A 19,558-nucleotide genomic window follows, 5' to 3' on the forward strand; every position below is an offset into this window, starting at 1 on the left:
GAATACATATAGGGTCATGTGTATCAATGCATAAACCAATTGAGTAAAGTGTAGTAGGAAAGGATTCCTATGGAATAACTCCATTCATCAACGCATCTGTTGTTTAACCATATGAATAAGAGGAAGTTAAAAAAAACCTCTCTTTAAATATATACAATTTTCCAGGGGCCGGTGGCTCATTATTCTAGAGAATAAGGTCTGAGAACCACAGGTGAAAGTCTGATGGAGCAGGGATGTCTGAGAAACACTTCTCCTCAATTAACTAGTCAAAAGCAGGAAGTGGAGCTGTAGCATTCAACAAAAATCCCAAGGACAACACTTAGGCCCTGAGTTCCAGCCCCAGAACCTACGTGCAGAACCTGTGTGCATACACACATGTACACACCACATAAGGTGAAACATATGAAATGAGAAAGAATAGTGTAAGTACAAGAGCTATGAGGACACTGGGCATATCTGTCAATACTTTCATTGACGTAATGTCCTCTTGTCATTTTCATCATTATCCTTCCTCTTCCTCTTCCTCTCCTCCTTCTCCTCCTCCTCCTCCTCCTCCTCCTCCTCCTCCTCCTCCTCCTCCTCCTCCTCTTTCAGGAGATCTTAGGAACCTGGTTGAACCATTTTTATCCTGCTGCTTTTGGTGAGCTACAAATGAGAATGAAAAGCACAGTAGGTAAAGTATTCTCCATTACATATATTGGTACCCCTAACCTTCAAACTCTACCTGCAAATTCACTGAGGACATACACTTTCCAGTCTCCTTGTGTGCAAGGGTTTACAAGGGCATCCTCACCCCCTGTGATACCCAAACCATCCTACCTGTCCTCATGCTGCAGATAAGACATTTCTGAAAGTCCTTCACCACCCATCCCACCCCACTCAATTGCTTAAGCTGCTTCTGTCCTCGCTATGGCCCAGGTGGACAGATCTGAGGACCCCAGATCTGGTGCCCAGCACAAGAGCAGCTCTGTCCTCAGGAAAGAGATGAAGACATAGAAGGAGCAGAGATGGTAGTGATGAGGAGAAAGATATAGGACCAGTGTCCTGGAGACAGGGAAGACAAGGCTCATCCTTGACTTCTATATGGCCTTGGAGTATTAATACCCACAGGTCACAATTAACCAACTTGTGTGTATTAACAGGCCAAGTCTCTGGACATTTCCAACACAGGGCTGGCATAATCATAAACAAAAATCCATAACAGTATGAAGACTGTTTTGTCTAGCAAGAAAATTTATATATTTTTTCTTTTTATATTGTAATTAATAAAAGGGTTACATGATAAGCCAGACTCAATTAGGCTCAATGTTTCCCCTCATTTGTCATAATCAGTAGAAACCTTGGGCTGTACTAGCAGAGATCTGCAATAGAGCAAAACCTTGATATATAAGGCCATATAGTATGAAGCTAATTGTTCTTTGTTTTTGTTTTTTTTGCCAGTCCTGGGCTTGAGCTCAGGGCCTGATCAATGTCCTTGGACTTTCTCAAGGCTAGAGCTCTACCACTTGAACCTCAGCACCACTTCCGGCTTTTTTCTATGTATGTGGTACCAAGGAATCGAACCCAGGTCTTCATGCATGCTAGGCAAGCAATTTAACCACTAGGCCAAACTCCCAGCCCCAGTATGAAGCTAATTGAAAAGACCTCCAGGATACTGAAACAAAAGCCATACAATGAAAATTTATAGATTTAAACTTTGGTCATTTATACTTATTTGATGAAGGGCAGAACCATTTTGTTTTCATTTTCATTGGCATTAATATATGCTTTACCAAACCCTTATGTAGTATGTACATCTAGAGAGTAACATTTATAATATTTGTATTATTCCACAATTTCAAGACAGAGGAATCGAAAAATAAGAAAAAGAATCTCAAAGAATGGATTCTGTATGGGTGGAACTAGAAGATTATCAGCTGCAGTGTCATCTGATGTTGTAGGTTTTGATGAGATGCCAGAGGACAGGCTGCAGATGGGCTCTCCTACCATCATGGACCCTGATTTTCAGAACTCTCAATTAGAAAAATTAATCCAAAGCTTACGAATCTCAATCCACTCACTAACATGGATAAAGTGGGAGGGGGAAGAATATCCAATACAGTAGTTTTTAGCCTTTTTCTCTGCTAAACAAAGATTCCAAGCTCTATGACAGATGACAGCATCAAAAATATGGTGAATTGGGGGTCTGAGAGTTCGGCCTAGTGGTAGAGTGCTTGTCTAGTGTGGACAAAAACCCAGATTCTATTCCTCAGTACCACATACATAGAAAAAAACAGGAAGTGGTGCTGAGGCTCAAGTGGTAGAGCTCTAGCCTCGAGAAAGTCCAAGGACAGTTCTCAGGCCCTGGGCTCAAGACCAGGACTGGCAATACATACATACATATATATATATATACATGTAATATATATATATTATATTTATATATGGCGATTTGGGTCCAGGAGTATGCCTAGATGGACAGTGATTGCCTAGCATGCAAATACTGTATGATATGCACAGAAAATGCTGGAAGTGGTGTTGTGGCTCAAGTGACCTTGATCTCCAGCCTTGAGGAAGCCCAGGGACAGTGTCATGACCCTGTGTTTAAGCCCAAGGATTGGCAAGAAAATATGGCTGATTATAGCATACAGAGGAGTGCAATTCCAAATTGTAAGCCATTTGAGTAGTCCCCAAACAAATTAACAACAGAAATATTCTGAATATCAGTGTTTTGAGTGGCTTTCCATTAGGAGGTACCAAAATGAATGGAAACAAGGAGCCACAGGATAATGCAGTCATAATAATCATGTTCATGTGTGTAAAAATGAAATTTGGATCGCAATGTGCATATTGGTGAAAGGGTAGGTGGAAGAGAAGGCTGAAGGAGATTAATCTGATGAAGATACTTTGTACAAGTGTGTGGACATGTTAATCTGAAATGTGTTTCTACAAGGAAGTTAAGATAAAAAGTGTTAAAGAGAGAAAGTAGCTTAGTCAAATCATTAAATGATATACTTTTCCTGATTTTAGAGGGAATGGCTTTAGATTTTCACCATTAAGTGTAATAATAGCAGTGGGTTTCTCATACACAGCCTTTATTACATGGAGGAATGTTCCCTGCATTCCTAGTTTCTCCAGAGCTTTTAACATAAAGGGGTGTTGGATCATGTCAAATGCCTTTTCCGCATCTATTGAGACAATCATGTGATTTTTGTCCTTGCTCCTGTTGATGTGTTGAATTATATTAATTGATTTGCGTATGTTGAACCAGCTTTGCCTTCCTGTGATGAATCCAGTTTGATCACAGTGTATAATTTTTTTGATGAGTTGTTGTAGATGGTTGTAGACGGTTGGCCAGTATTTTGTTGAGAAGCTTTGCATCGATGTTCATCAAAGAAATAGGTCTATAGTTCTCTTTCTTTGATGAATCTCTGTCTGGTTTGGGGATGAGGGTTATACTGGCTTCACAGAATGAGTTGGTAAAGAAACCTCATTTTCAATTTCGTTGAAGAGCTTGAGTATTGGTGTGAGCTCTGCTTTGAAGACCTTATGGAATTCAGCTGTGAATCCATCTGGCCCTGGGCTTTTCTTAGGTGGAAGTTCTCTAATCTCCAAAGTAACAACCATCCCATTAAAAAATGGGCAAAAGACTTAAAGAGAGTCTTCTCTGAAGAAGAAACAAAAATGGCCTATAGACACATGAAGAAATGCTCAACATCTCTGGTCATAAAAGAAATGCAAATCAAGGCCAGGATGAGGAAAACGAATAATAACAGATGCTGGAGGGGATGTGGCCAGGAGGGATCATTACTACACTGTTGGTGGGAGTGCAAACTCGTTCAACCACTATGGAAAGCAGTGTGGCAGTGTCTCAAAAGGCTGAACATAGAATTCCTCTATGACCCAGCAATTCCACTACTTGGCATTTACCCAACCATCCAGAAACAAGGGCATACTAAATCCACTAGCACAACAATGTTCATTGCAGCACTATTCACCATAGCAAAGATATGGAACCAACCTAGATGTCCCTCAGCTGATGAGTGGATCATCAAGTTGTGGTATATGTACACAATGGAATTCTATGCTGCTTTCAGAAAAAACAACATTGCCCCACTTGTTAGGAAATGGAAAGACTTAGAAAAAATCTTATTAAGTGAAGTAAGCCAGACTCAAAGGAACTTAGGCTGAATGGTTTCCCTCATTCATCATAATCAGTAGAAACCTTGGGCTCTAGTAGCAGAGATCTGCAGTAGAGCAAAATCTTGATACATAAGGCCATATAGTATGAAGCTAATTGAAAGGACCTCCAGGACCTTGAAACAAAAGCCATATAAAGAATGATTGTTTTCCTTATTCTACTATGTTGTCTCTCATCTCCTTTGCTGTCCCTTGGTTATCTCATATTGTTATAGTATCTCACTTTGTTATCTGATATATTGAATTTATTTGTATTTGGTTATTTGAAATTTGATAGGGAAGGGGGGAAAACCAAGATGGGTGGGAGGTGTGGGGGGGAAGGTAATGAGTACCAAGACATGTGAAAGGGTATCAATGTATGTGAATTAATGCGCCTTCTGTCTGGCAAATATCATGTACCTCTTTTACGAATTACAATAAAAAATAAATGTTATACTTTTTAACTATCATCAGTGATGTCTGTGAAATGAAAACTTTTGTAAAAACTGTTCCAGTTCAATATATATGGAGAGCGAAGTACACAAGTATCATCAGCACATAATCATCTCCCCATAATTAAAAATAATACATGATGAGCCACACATTTTACATTATTTATCTTACATCATTTGATTTTTCTCAATCATGTTCTCTAAATCAATAAACCTTCTGGAACATAAGATAGCTGAAGTCTTCATTTTTCTACCCATTCACAAATAATGTTCATTTATTGATTTTCCTCATGAAAAATAATTTAGCTGTGTGCCTGTGGTTCACACCCAGAATCCAAGAAACTCAAGAGGCAGAGACCTAAGAATTTCACTTTCAAAGCCATCTAGGTCAGAAAGTCTATCAGAATTGTATCTCTAATTTGACACACACACACACACACACACACACACACACATACAGACACACACACACACACACACACACACACATGCACACACAAACACACACCCAGCCAGAAGTGCAGCTATGGCTCACAGAGTAGAAAAATATCCCTGAGCAAAAAACGCTCAGGGACAGTGTACAGAACCTGAGTTCATGAACCAGCACTGGTTCAAACAATCAAACAAACCACAAAAAGTACCCACCTTACTTTTATTAGTCAGGAACTAGAGGCTCACCCCTGAGATCTGGGCATCTGGCCAGACATGGTTTTAAGGATCACTAGATGCTAGCCGGTGCTGTGGATCAAGCCAGTAATCCTAGCTTCTCAAGGGGCTGAGACCTGTGGATCAAGGTCCAAACTCAGCCTGGGCACAAAAGGACTTGAGACTCTCATTTCCAATTTACCTCTAGAAAATGGCAAGTGGGGCTTTGGTCAATGGTGGGCAGTGGCCTTGATGTGAAGAGCTCAGGGACAGCACCCAAGATGAGTTCACCCGCCTTGACCCAAAAAGAACAAAGCCCTGGTGCCTATCTATAAAATAACTAAAAACAAAAGAGCTGGCCTTACATCATTAGCCAAGAAATGAGAAAACCCTGAGTTCAAACACCAGTGCTACCAAAACCAAAATGATCTGTTTTTCTCCACTATTATTGAGGTAAAATATCCATGATAGAAAATTCACATCCAACCATTGTAAAATTCAGTTTGTGGGGTGACCATCTCCAGACTTGCATGATCTTTACAAACTAAAATATTATACATAAAAAACAAATGAATCCTTCCTCATGAATATCCTTGACCCAGTGCTCCTGTGTCATCAATTCTACTAAAGAAACCAGACAAATACTAAGAATGTGTACAGACAGGTAGGATTTACAGGAATGAGGGTTATTTTTTTCCTCTGCAAAAATATTACAGATGGATTTTTTACCTCCTGATGTCAGCTCGTGGTTTCAACAACCTGCTCAGGACACTTTTGAGGTCCCTGTTCCTCAGGCTGTAGATGAAGGGGTTCAGGAAAGGAGTGACAACTGTGTACATCACTGAGGACACAGCATTACCCCTGGGAGAATGTGACACAGCTGATGCAAAATAAACTCCCAATCCTGTCCCAAAGAATAAACACACCACTGACAGGTGAGAGCCACAGGTGGAGAAGGCTTTGTACTTCCCTTCTGATGATGGGATTCTCAGCACTGAGGAAATAATTTTATAGTAAGAGAAAAGGATTCCAAAGATTGGAGGAAATCCGTATATGGTAGCAGCAACATATTTGAAAATAGCATTTGTGCGTGTGTCTTTAGAGGAAAGATCTAGGATTTGAGAAGGGTCACAGAAGAAATTTGGGATTTCCAATTCCTTGAAATCGGTTATGTGTAACACAATCCACATGTGCAGGTGTCCATCCAAGAAGCTGATGAAAAATGACAGAAGAACCAAGGAGACACAGAGACGAGCGTTCATGATGAGAGGGTAATTCAGGGGGTGACAGATGGCTACAAAGCGGTCATAGGCCATCACAGTAAGAAGCATAACATCCATACAGCAAAAAATGATGTAGAAGCACATCTGTGTGAGGCAGCCTGCATAGGAGATGGCTCTGCTGTGACTGTGCAGGTTCATCAGCATCTTGGGGATGGTGGTGGAGATGAAGCAGATGTCATCCAAGGAGAGGATGGAGAGGAAGAAGTACATGGGGGTGTGGAGGTGGAGGTCATTGGTGATGGCCAGGATGATGAGCAGATTTCCCAGCACAGTGACCAGGTACATGGACAGGAAGAGCACAAAGAGCATGGGTTGTAATTTTGGATCCTCTGAGATTCTCAGGAGAAGGAAATCTGTAACCTGGGTTAGATTTTGTGCCTCTATATCACTTGGGCAACTGCTCATAAACAAAAAACATCTTGTTAGGAAAATGAAACACATATCCAGAAATTGTCAACTGTATACATTTGAAATTCAAGTACATACAAGTTTGAATTTTAGACCACACATGCAATACAATATACTCATGAATGTTGGTAAAGTGTGACATTCCGTTACTTCTAGAATCTTCTCACTTTGGGACACCTTGTTCCTCAGGATTTTTCTACATGTGATACATAGCTGTGTTGAAAGCAATGAACAACTGGGCTGGCTAGAGCAAGATCACCTGACAGTACAGCACACCCTTGTATTGTGGCGGGAGCAGGATCCAGGGCAGCAGGGGGGAATCTAAGCATTTTACACATTTAGGATGCATGTCTCTGTCTAGGAGCCTATTTTTGGAGCCAGTGCCCAGACCTAGGCTCTAGGAAGCCTATCCATTGAAAGGGTGGGAGAGTAGGCTTTCCTATAGCGATTGAGATTCCGGGTGGTAAACTGGGCTGGAGGATTTGTGGACCATCATCCACTGGGGGAAGGGCCACCAGTAGGTCAAGCCACTAGAGGAATATTGGGTTAGGAGAACAAAGCAGATTCCCAGCCATTAGTGCAGTGAATATTTTTTATCCCAATGAAAAAACCCAATCCCATCCAATTCTTATTCATCTCTGACATCAAGCAGGCACAAATCTACTTCTGGTTTCTCTGCACTTGCCTTTACTGGTATTATGGCATTTGTGGGGAAATGGGTAGGTCTGGGAATGTGATACTGAGTGAAATAAGTCAGGCTCATAGAAACAAAGAACGCTGAACATTCTCTTAAACATGGAAATTAGATCTCAATTATCAAGGTGTATGAATACATACAGGGTCTTATGTATCAATTCACAAACCAATTGAGTAAAGTATGGCAAGAAAGGATTCTGATGGAATAACTCCTTTCATCAACTCATCTATTGTTTAACCAAATGAATAAGAGGAAGGTAAACAGCCTTCTCTTTAAAAATATTGTTTCAGAGGCAGATGGCTCATAAGTCTCATCCAAACTATTCAAGGGGCTGAGGCATGAGATTCACAAGTGGAAGCCATTCTGGGGCAGGGATGTCTGAGAAACACTTGTCTTCAATTAACTAGTAAAAAGCAGGAAGTGGAGCTGTAGCTTTGAGCAAAAACCTCAGGGACAGCACCTAGGCCCTGAGTTCCAGCCACCAAACCTACATATGTACTTGCACATAAACACACACACACACACACACACACACACACACACACACACACACACACCACAAAAGGTTAAGCATATGAAATGAGAAAGAATGTCCTAAGAACAAGATCTCCAAGAGGGACACAAGGCATATCTGGCAGTAGTTTCATTGATGTAACATCCTCTTGTCATTTTCATCACCATCACAATCTTCCTCCTCCTCCTCGTCCTTCTCCTCCTCCTCCTGCTCCTCCTCCTCCTCCTCTCCCTACTATTTCTACTCCTCCTCCTCCTCTTTTCAGTCAGCCTCTATGAAAACTTAGGAAACTGGTTTGAACCATTTATATCCTGCTGCATTTGGTGAGCCACAAATGGGAATGAAAAGCACAGTAGGTGAATAATTCTCCATTATATATACTGGTACCCCTAACCTTCAAACCCTACCTGCAAGTTCACTGAGGACATACACTTTCCAGTCCCCTTGTGTGCAGGGATTTACATGGGCATCCCCACCCACTGTGATGCCCAAACCATCCTACCTGTCCTCATGCTGCAGAGAAGACATTACTGAAAGTCCTTCACCACCCATCCCACCCCACTCAATTGCTTAAGCTGCTTCTCTCCTCAGCTTTGGCTCAGGTGGACATATCTGAGGACCTCAGATCTGGTGCTCAGCACAAGTGCAGCCTCTGTCCTCAGGAGAGGAATGAAGACACAGAAGGAGCAGAGATGATGGTGATGAGGAGACAGATATAGGACCAGTGTCCTGGCGACAAGGGAAGGACAGTTCATCCTTGGCTTCTATATGGCCTTGGAGGATTAATACCCACAGGTCACAATTTACCAATATGTGTGTATTAACAGGCCAAGTTTTGGACATTTGACACACAGGGCTGACAGAATCATAAAAAAAAATCCATGCCAGGTTGAAAATTGCTTTGTCTAGCAAGAAGATTTATAGATTTAAACTTTGGTCATTTATACTTATTTGATGAAGGGCAGAACCATTCCGTTTTCATTTTCATTGGCATTAAAATATGCTTTACCAAAGCCTTACATATTATGGACAAACTAGAGTAACGATTATAATATTTGTGTTGTTGTACAATTGATCCACACAAAACATCACCAAGAATATCATTGTTCTACCCTGCGAGTTTTATTTATTTTATAATTATTTTATTTATATGATCATTATTTATACAAACATACCCTTAACTTCCCAGGACGAAATACCTGCAAACACCCAGCTGAGTCCCCATATGATGTAGCAGAGTCCCTGGATTCACTGTAGCACAAATAATGGTAATGAATTGAACTTGCACCCCTTGGAATGATCCAGAGGTCAGAAACATAAAGCAATAAGTGCCCAGAGGCCTATGGATGTGAGAAGGATTCTTAGTGGCACAGATTCCCCATTATGATGAGGAACCGGGTAGCCATATGGGAGGAGAGCAGCCTGGAAAAAAAAGAAAAAATCAATATGAAGGATGTGAGGATTCTGCTGTTGGTAGATTATCAGACATGGATGGAATCATCCCAGAGCATCCTCAGTGGGCCAATGGAGCCAGGAAATGTGGTATACATATATATATATATATATATATATATATATATATATATATATATATATAGTCATCCATTAGTGAGGAAAACATTGTATCATTTGGAAAGATCTGGAAAAAAATTATGTTAAAGAGAGTAAGTTAGGCTCAGAGAGATAAAGGATTTATGTTTTCCCTTGTATGTGCAAGGTTCATTTAGCTCACAAACTCCTTAGTAAATACGTTGGGCTGTATGATCTTGTATAAAAATGTATTCACTGATACATGGTAGAGTCCAGAAGACCTCAAATGGTGTAATTCCATAGAAAGGCAAAATCAATGTTTATTCAACTTTAGAGTTTCCTGATGAATTAACCATTCTGAGCACATTTTATTTTGTTTATTCCAGTTTCAATAAATAATGAAAACTCCAACTTATAAAAAATAGAAAACAATAATAGAACAGGCATCAATTCCTTTTTAATATCTTTTATTTTTTATTTTTTAATATTTTTATTGTAATTAATAGAAGGGTTACATGATATTTGTCAGATAGAAGGTGCATTAATTCACATACATTGATACCGTTTCACATGTCTCGGTCCCCATTACCCTCCCCACCACCCCCCTCTTGGTTTTCCCCCTTCCCTGTCCAATTTCAAGTAACCAAATAAAAATGTATCCAATATATCAGATAACAAAGTGAGATATTGTGACAATATGAGATAACCAAGGAACAGCAAAAGAGATGAGAGATAACATAGCACATTAAGGACTGCTGTCAGAAAAAACAACATCGCTCCAATTGTTAGGAAATTGAAAGACTTAAAAAAATCATATTAAGCGAAGTAAGCCAGACTCAAAGGAACTTAGGCTCATTGGTTTCCCTCATTCATCATAACCAGTAGAAACCTTGGGCTCTACTAGCAGAGATTTGCAATAGAGCAAAATCTTGATACATAAGGCCATATAGTATGAAGCTAATTGAATGGACCTCTAGGATATTGAAACAAAAGCCATATAATGAATGACTGCTGTCCTTAATATCTTTTTATTGTAATTAATAGAAGGGTTACATCATATTTGCCAGACAGAAGGGGCACTACGTAACAAAGAACAGGCATCAATTCTGCAGATATTGAATCTGTTGTATAAAATATTTCTGTAGATTTCCCATGAAATATTTTATAGGACAGAACTGTGTCCATGAAGAAAACATGAACCAATATAGCAGTGAAATTCACTAGGGAAAATGTTGAAAGTGAACTATACAACTTGAGGGGACTAGGTTCCAGGAGGGAAAACACTGGGAGAAAATGATGGAGCAGATGATACTTCTCAAGAAGAAATGCACTCAATTCCTGAGTTACACAACCTTCACCCCTCTGTACATCACCTTTCAATAAAAAAGAAAAGAACTATGGCCATGAATTTGTGTGTGTGTTCATATGTGTGTATGTGTGTATGTGTGCGTGCATGTGTGTGCCAGCTCACGTGCGTGTGTGTGTGTGTGTGTGTGTGTGTGTGTGTGTGTGTGTGTGTGTGCAAGTTCTGGGACTTGAAATTAGGCTCTGAGGTTTGTTTGCTCAAGATTGGTGTTCTGGGGGGCCGGGAGTTTGGCCTAGTGGTAGAGTGCTTTCCTAGCATGCACGAAGACCCGGATTCAATTCTTTGGGACCCCACATACATAGCAAAAAGCTGGAAGTGGTGCTGAGGCTCAAGTGGTAGAGTGCTAGCCTTGAGAAAGTCCAAGGACAGTGCTCAAGCCCTAAGCCCAAGCCCAGGACTGGCAAAAAAAAAGATTTGTGTTCTGCTACTTGAGCCCCAGCTACTCTTATGCTTTTTGTGCCTTTAGTTGGAGGAAAGAGTCTCACAAAATGTCCTTTCTGGCTGGCTTCAAACTCTAATCTCCATATCATAGTCTCCTGAGTAGCTAGTAGTGGAGGTGTGAGCCACCAACAACCAGCTTTTTAGTCTCTATTTTCAAACAGTAAATTGCATTTCAGTGTTGCCATGGACATGGTAATTTCTATGCCTGCTTTCTTTCTAGTGTTGTGTATCTTTAAAGTAGAAGCAAATAGTAGGGCTTCAAGACCTGAGCAACCAAAAGAAAATTCTAGAGGTTCAGGAAATATCCCATGGAGAATGATTTCAGAAGCTTTGGCCTCAGGTGGTAAATACAGCTTACAAATATTCCAACTCAGTAGGCTCATAGCCTTTGTTGTTTCTCAAGAGTTTTTTTTCAACAGTTGTCCAAGCGGCATAGAAGCTGGCAGTCTCAAAACCGTCACACAGTTCCATCTCCTGAGATTCTAAGATGACCCTGAATTACAGCCCTTCATGGTTAGGCTCTTCCTGTCCATGTACCTGATCACTATGCTCAGAAAATCTGCTCATCATCCTGGCTGACATCTCTGATCCCCACCTCCACACTCCCATGTAGTTCTTCTCTCCATCCTCTCCTTGCATGACATCTGCTTCACCTCCAACACCAAGTTGCTGGCGGACCTCCAGAGTCACAGCAGAACCATCTCCTTTATGTGGTGGTAATATGCTTCTGACTGCCATGTCTTTTGTCAGGGTTGTGGCCATTTGTCACACTCCACATTACCAAGTCACCCGGAACCCTCATCTCTGTGGCTCCTTAATTGGATGTATTTTTCCCTCAGTCTTATTGACTCCTGGCTGTACTATCCCTTACTGTTTACTCAAAGGCAACTGCACTCCTGGCTTTTCAGTGGCTTATTGGACATGAGTCTCCTTGGCTTTGCCATCCAGGCTGATGTCAAATCTCAATTCTCAGAAGTATTAGCTAAGATTACAGGTGTGAGCTACAATATCTGCCTGATAACTTTATTGTTTGATTAACTTTTTGCATTTCACATTGTGTGTGTGTGTGTGTGTGTGTGTGTGTGTGTGTGTGTGTGTGTGTGTCTGTGTAGGCAGACATTTTATTGTTGACTAGTAGAGAACGATGTGCTGGACTTTGGACACCCACTTATTCATTTTCTTTCTTTTTTGCCAGTTGTGGGGCTTGAACTCAGGGCCTGAGCACTATCTTTGGACTTTTCTCAAGGTTAGAGCTCTACCACTTAAGCCACAGCAGCACTTTGAGGTTTTTTTCTGTGTGGGTGCTACCGAGGAATCAAACCGGGTCTTCATGCATCTCAGGCAGCACTTTTATCACTAGGCCAAACTCTCAGCCCTGGACATCCATTTTTCTATTACTCGTCTTCTATCTCTAATACTGGAAAATCCACAGAGACTGAGATAACACAGACTGATTTGTGTAATTATGTGCATTTTGCCCTGTTCCACTGAGGAGAAAAAAAACAGTTACTAATTATCCTGTCTTTTTAGTCTGTGATTTTTGTAGTCCAGTCTATATTTGTTCTTCTCCTCCTTGACTGGATCTCTGCATTGAGAAGCTTCTTAGAGAATTTGTTTTTAATCGTATTAGGTACAGCAGGCATGGGAGATCATTCAGAGCTAGATGTGTTGGTCCAGACCCTACAAAGCAGCTTTGAAACTCTGTAAGTTCTGAGGCATAGGGGAGTTAGGAAGGAAAGTGGAAAGAAAACTCTTAAAATTTTCTTTATCATCATTCAGGTGGTAGGATTGCAATATCTCAGGAAGACCATCATGAATACATAATATGCAGAGGTATAGATACATACATGACTATATGTGTGTATATGCACATAGATATACATGCATATTTCTTTTGTGTGTGCTTGGGACCTGGGTGCTGTCCTGTCATGTTTTCTCTCAGGCTAGTGCTATGCCACTTGAGCTACACTCCAAAACTGGTTTTGTGCAGGTTCGTTAGAGATAAGAGTCTCATGGTTGGCTGCCCATTGCAATCCTCAGATCTCAACCTCCTGAGTAGCTAGGATTATCGTCGTGAGTCACTAGTGCCCAGCTCCAGTTCAGAGATCCTCACTTCAAATGTCTTGACTGACACTGCATAGGCCATGTTGCAGCAGAGGCAACGGCTTCTTCCATTAGAGCCTCAGTTCTGCTCATCACAGTGGAGACGTTGATGGAAAACCCTTTGTCATGTCTATAGCATTTAGATCATGGAAATGCCCTTTTAGTTGTTCTCACTGGGCCTTGTCCATGACGAGCTACATTTCCAAACCCAAGAAGTGTGTGTGTGTGTGTGTGTGTGTGTGTGTGTGTGTTTCTTTTGACAAGACCTTACCATGTAGCCCAGGCTGGCCTTAGACTTGTGTTCCTCCTGCTTCTGCTTTCAAAGTGCTGGAATGATAAACTGTAGGTACTTCACATCATGACCACTGAATGCATCTCCTTTTGTAGGTAGGCATTACAGGAAAACCATGAAGTGGTCCAATTACCAGGGCACACACACACACACACACACACACACACACACACACACACACACAGAAGGTAACAGGCACACTGTTTTCATTCTAAACTGTCCATTTAATCTCAGTATTAGTTAATGCCAGTCCAGTTCAACTATTGTAATATTGAAAGGATATTCCATTCCCTTTTTAAAGTGACTTAAGATCTGTTTTTTCTTTTGAATGTAAACTATATCACTTTTTGATTGTATTTAATAAAAGGGTAACATGATATTGCTAGATAGAAGGTGCATTAATTCACATACATTGATACCCTTCCACATGTCTTGGTCCCATTACCCTCCCCCCCAACCCCCTCTTGGTTTTCCCCCCCTTCTCTGTCCAATTTCAAGTAATCAAATACAAATGTATCCAATATATCAGATAACAAAGGGAGATATTGTGGCAATATGAGATAACAAAGGAACAGCAAAAGAGATGAGATAACATAGCAGATTAAGGACAGCAATCATTCATTATATGGCTTTTGTTTCAATATCCTAGAGGTCCATTCAATTAGCTTCATATTATATGGCCTTATGTATCAAGTTTTTGCTCTATTGCAAATCTCTGCTAGTAGAGCCCAAGGTTTCTACAGGTTATGATGAATGAGGGAAACCATTGGGCGAAAAATGGCGGCGGTTCAGTTGGAGTCTTTCTGAGCTCTCGCCAAGATACCAGTTTGGGCAGCGTAGGGGACAGTGCATACCTCAAATTGAGCCTAAGTAAGCTTTAGCGACACACAGATCTCAGTCACAGAAGAAAAAGGCAGAAATCCGGCACAAAGAAGACAGCAGGGACCAGTTACTGCCGCTCGGAGTGGCCGAGGAGACAAAGCGGCTCTTCTGAATCTGAGCAGCAGCGTTTCTTGATGCTGTAATCTGCCAGTTGCAGACAGAGCCACACAGAGCCTGCGGGAGCCCAGAGCCGACACCCGGCTGTGCACGGACCTGCCAGCTTCACGGAACCAGAGAATCCAGCAATTTGTGAGTACCACCGAGGAGAAGTTTCCACTTCTACTCACAGATCGGCATTGGGAGGGAGCCCCTCCACCACAAACTGAGCGCAGCTCCATCTTGACTACTGGCAACGACCCAGGCCAAAGCAATTGCAACCTGAGAGGTGGTGCAGGCGGCGCCATCTTTCTAACTGGCAAAGGATTTCCCAGAGATCCCTTAGCTGGAAATCTGCCCCAGAGCTGCTGAAGTCCATCCCCCGTGCCAGCCACAAGCCTGGTAAACAAAACCCGCCCACCAATCTTTCAGCTTCCTTTACCCAAACAAACAATCGGATCCAAAAAAACCTCATAGCCAGATCACAAGAGAAAAAGACTTTCTGAACTGTTTGGATCCCGAATTTAGTGGAGACACAAGTTTCCTATCCTGCCATCCTACCCTGATCCCACCCTCCAAAAAAATATCCTGAAGAAGACCTTTTTTTTTCTTTTTTTCTTTTTTTTTTAATTTTTTTTGTTCTTTTTCTTTGTTTGGGTTTTTTTCTTTTTCTTTCTTCCACCCCATCTTTCCGTTGCATTTGTAGGTTTTCTTATTTATCTTTACCATCCTACCTACACTTTTTTTTTCTTCTCTTTTCTCTCCCACATTCCTCTGTCACTGTGGTCGTTCCTGGAAACATAGTGACATCTCTGGGTACAGTCTGAATACAAATGATATCTATATTGATACAGTCACCTGCTTTTTAATCTCCTGGTCTCAATCCTAGTATTTCTTCAGTAAGACCTCACAATAGTGAGGAACCTCCCCCCACCATTTTCTTTCTTTTTTTTTATTTTTTTGTTGTTGTTCTTTTTGCTTTGTTTTTCTTTTTTATTGCTCTGTTTGTAGTTTTGTATGTTTTTTTCGTTGTTCTTGTTTTGTGCTTGTTGTCATCTTAATTTCCTGTTTTTCCTTCTTTATTTTTAAAATTGTCCATCATTGAAATCTCCTATATCTACCTCCCTCTTTTCTTGATATATTCTTCTAATTATCCTTCTTACTTTCATACGTTTTAGCTAATACTTTCCAAACTTTGTACTCAAATACGCTACCTGCTAAACAACTTGGGTCAGATATCCTTACGCTATACCTTTTCTTCATTACTATAATAATCTTACCCTCCTACGTTATTCCTCTTGTACCTCCCCTGATCTCTCTCATACTATTTTTCTATCTCTGGTCCTCTTAACATCTTTCAACCCGTATAATGCATGGATCTATACTTGATGGCTGTTGAGCAATACTGTATATATAGGTGTTCAATGATACTCTAGATCCAGAGGGACTTAAATACAATAGAGATTGGAGTGAGAGGCTTATTGTTTTGGTCATAAATCGGTGACCACTGGTTGTAGTAGTCTGGTCTGCAAGTGTACAAAAAGAGTGATAATACCAATCAAAAATTGTGAACATCTAGTGTCTGCCAACTAAAGAGGACGAGGTTGGTTATATCTGAAAAACTATAATCGTGTTGAGTATTAATCTCGCTCCCATTTTCAAATGGGCAGAACAAGAAACTCAAGAAAAACGTCAAATCAAGGAATAACATCCCCCACCCAATATAAACAGCCAAAGGAACAGTCACTGGCAAACCTAGAGGAGACCCTTCCAAGTGCTATACAAATGTAGTTGATAAACATCTTTAATGAAAAATGTGAAAATATAAAGAAGGAGATAAGGGAGGAAGCCATAGCTAAACAAGAGGAAACCATTAACAAGGTGATAAGTGAAAGAGGAGAAGCCATAAAGGAGGCCATAATAAAGGTTTTTGAAAGAAAAATGGATGAATTCATAGAAACCACAAACAAAAAGGTGACCGAACTCCAGCAAATGTCCAAAGAGAATAAAGCTACTGAGCTAACCACTCAAAAGGAAATAAAGGAACTAAAGAAATCCTTACATGATCTAAAAGAAGAGATGCAAGGCATCAAAAATGAGCAATTAGAAGCAAGGAAGACAAAGAATAAAGTAGATAGCTTTGATAGCAGGTTAGACAATGCAGAAGAGAGAATTTCTGGTGCTGAAGATAATTTAGTTGTTTTAGAGAAAGAGCATAAAATGAGTCAATCCAAATCTAGGAAATATGAGAGAGTGCTTCAGGAGGTCCAAGATACAATTAGGAAGCCTAATTTAAGATCTGTTTTACACTTAAGTTGTCTTCATATATCTGATGTATGATTACAAGAAGGAGAGCAGGAAAATCATTAATGACTTTCATGTAAACTGGTTTTTCCCCAATTAAGAAAAATATAGGAGTACTAAGTGTAAATTATTCGCATGTCACTATTCCCATTCAAAGCATGAAGAGCCAGGGGTATTTTATTTCTTTTTGTATTTCACTGTATTTTATTGGTTTTTCTTTTTAAGTGTTTGGAGACATATTCACACAAAAAATGTAACCACTGCCACAGAATTCTTCCTCCTGGGGCTCTCAGAGGATCCTGAACTCCAGCCTGTCCTCTTTGGGCTCTTCCTGTCCATGTACCTGTTCACCGTGCTTGGAAATCTGATCATCATCCTGGCCGTCACCTCTGACCCCCACCTCCACATCCCGATGTACTTCTTCCTCTCCAATCTGTCCTTGATTGACATCGGCTTCACCTCCACTACCATCCCTAAGTTGCTGATGAACCTCCAGAGTCACAGCAGAGCCATCTCCTATGGGGGCTGCCTCACCCAGATGTCTCTTTTCATCACTTTTGCATGTACAGGTTCTGTGCTTCTGACTGTGATGGCCTATGACCGCTTTGTGGCTATCTGTCACCCCCTGCATTATTCATGCATCATGAACCTTCATCTCTGTGTCTCCTTACTTTGGGTGTCTTTCACACTTGGTCTTTTGGAATCCCTGCTACACAATCTGATTGTCTTACAGCTTACCTGCTTCAGGACTGTGGACATTGCTAATTTCTTCTGCCACCCTTCCCAGCTGCTTCACCTGGCCTGTACCGACAGCTTCAGAAATGAGATAGTCATGTGTGTTATTGGCATCCTACTTGGAGTTCTCCCTGCCTCAGGCATTCTCTTCTCCTACTGTCAAATTCTGTCCTCCATTTTGAAAATCCCATCCGCAGCAGGGAAGTACAAATCCTACTCCACCTGTGGCTCTCGCCTGTCCATCGTGAGCTTGTTTTATGGCATAGGACTGGGGGAGTACTTTGGTTCAGCTCTGTCAATATCCCCCAGAAACCATGTGGTGGCCTCAGTGATGTATGCTGTGGTCACTCCCCTGCTGAACCCCTTCATCTACAGCCTGAGGAACAGGAACATTAGCAGAGCCCTGGAGAGATTCCACACCCGTGCATTCTCTGTGTTTGCTCCTGCAGCTTCCAGGTAGGAAATTAATTGGAAAAGTTACAAAACCAACACCTATTTTTCTAATGATGCTCACTTTGCATCCCTGAATTTTCACCTTTCAGCTTTGGCTCTTTCCTCATACTTATTTAGAGAAGGATCTTGGTTGGCAGTGTTGGAGAGGGAGAATTGAACAATTTTCTAATAGGTACAAAGTTTTAGGCTGAGAGTGGTGGACAACTTGTTCAAGCAGATACAAATGACCATTACCACAGGGAAGAAAAGAATCAATATGAATAATGACACCAAACTGTGTTTGTACATGACAAATATTTTCTCATGTCTATTTTGTTTCTTTTGCCACAATGAATGGAAAGCAAAAGCTGATCAAATGTCAAGAAAAGAAGGGGTTGGGAAAAAGATATTTTATCCTTAAACTTCCTCTGGAGTGGAAGAGCTCAATGGATGCTGATGAAGGAGGTTTTTACTATTCCTTTGTGTCACATGGGCTAATTTGGGTAATTAGACTGTTAATGCATTTGGAGTCCAAGCCATTAAGAAACAACTTACCTTTTGGGCAGGGAGTTTGGCTTAGTGTTAGAATGCATGCCCGGCATGCACCAAGACCTGGATTTTTTTTCTCAATACCACATACGTTAAAGTAAGAAAAAGCCAGAAATGGTGCTGTAGCATAAGTGGCAGAGCTCTAACCTTGAGGAAGCCTAAGGACAGTGCTCAGGCCCTGAATTCAAGCTGCAGACCTGGCACTCAAAAATAGAAAAGGAAAAAATTCGCCTTTTCTTTTCCATTCTTTCTTATTTTTTGTTTGTTGTTTTTAGCAGTCCTTAAAATCTGTCTCTGGGTGCTGTCCCTGAGCTTTTACTCAAGACAAATCACTCAGGCTTGAGCCACAGCCTCCCTTCTGGATTTTTCTGAGTAGTTTCTTGAAAATAAAAGTCTCACATGACTTTCCTGTTCAGCTGGATTCAAGCCCCAATCCTCAGATTTCAGTTTTCTGAGTAGCTAGTGTTCCAGGATGGAACTGCAGATGCCTGTCTCCCTCGAGCTCTTTAATCTGATTCTTCCAGTATAGTCTGATTCTTCCAGTCTGTATGAACCATACTGTGTTCTCTTTCTGTCAGGGATGTGTGAATTAGGAAGCTCCTATATGACATTGCTTTCTCCATTGCCAGTATCCATATTAAACTCCCTGGAGCCAAAGGCTATTGATTTAT

The 19,558-nt window shown here is 41.0% G+C and overlaps 2 protein-coding genes across 2 annotated transcripts; one reads left to right on the forward strand and one right to left on the reverse strand.

Moving 5' to 3' along the window:
- Positions 1 to 5,980: 5,980 nt before the first annotated feature.
- LOC150068338 (olfactory receptor 7E24-like) lies at positions 5,981 to 6,823 on the reverse strand. The gene has a single exon (XM_090322395.1). The coding sequence runs from the start codon at positions 6,821 to 6,823 to the stop codon at positions 5,981 to 5,983; it is 843 nt and encodes a 280-aa protein (XP_090178521.1).
- Positions 6,824 to 14,995: 8,172 nt separating this feature from the next.
- Positions 14,996 to 18,366, forward strand: LOC150068339 (olfactory receptor 7E24-like). Its single transcript, XM_090322518.1, has 2 exons — positions 14,996 to 15,011; positions 17,426 to 18,366. The coding sequence occupies exon 2, from the start codon at positions 17,509 to 17,511 to the stop codon at positions 18,364 to 18,366; it is 858 nt and encodes a 285-aa protein (XP_090178644.1). The 5' UTR covers positions 14,996 to 15,011; positions 17,426 to 17,508.
- The last annotated feature ends 1,192 nt before the right edge of the window (positions 18,367 to 19,558 follow it).

Source organism: Megascapheus bottae, chromosome 1 (genome assembly GCF_031878675.1).
Source record: "Megascapheus bottae isolate mThoBot1 chromosome 1, mThoBot2.hap1, whole genome shotgun sequence".
Taxonomy (NCBI): Eukaryota; Metazoa; Chordata; class Mammalia; order Rodentia; family Geomyidae; genus Megascapheus; species Megascapheus bottae.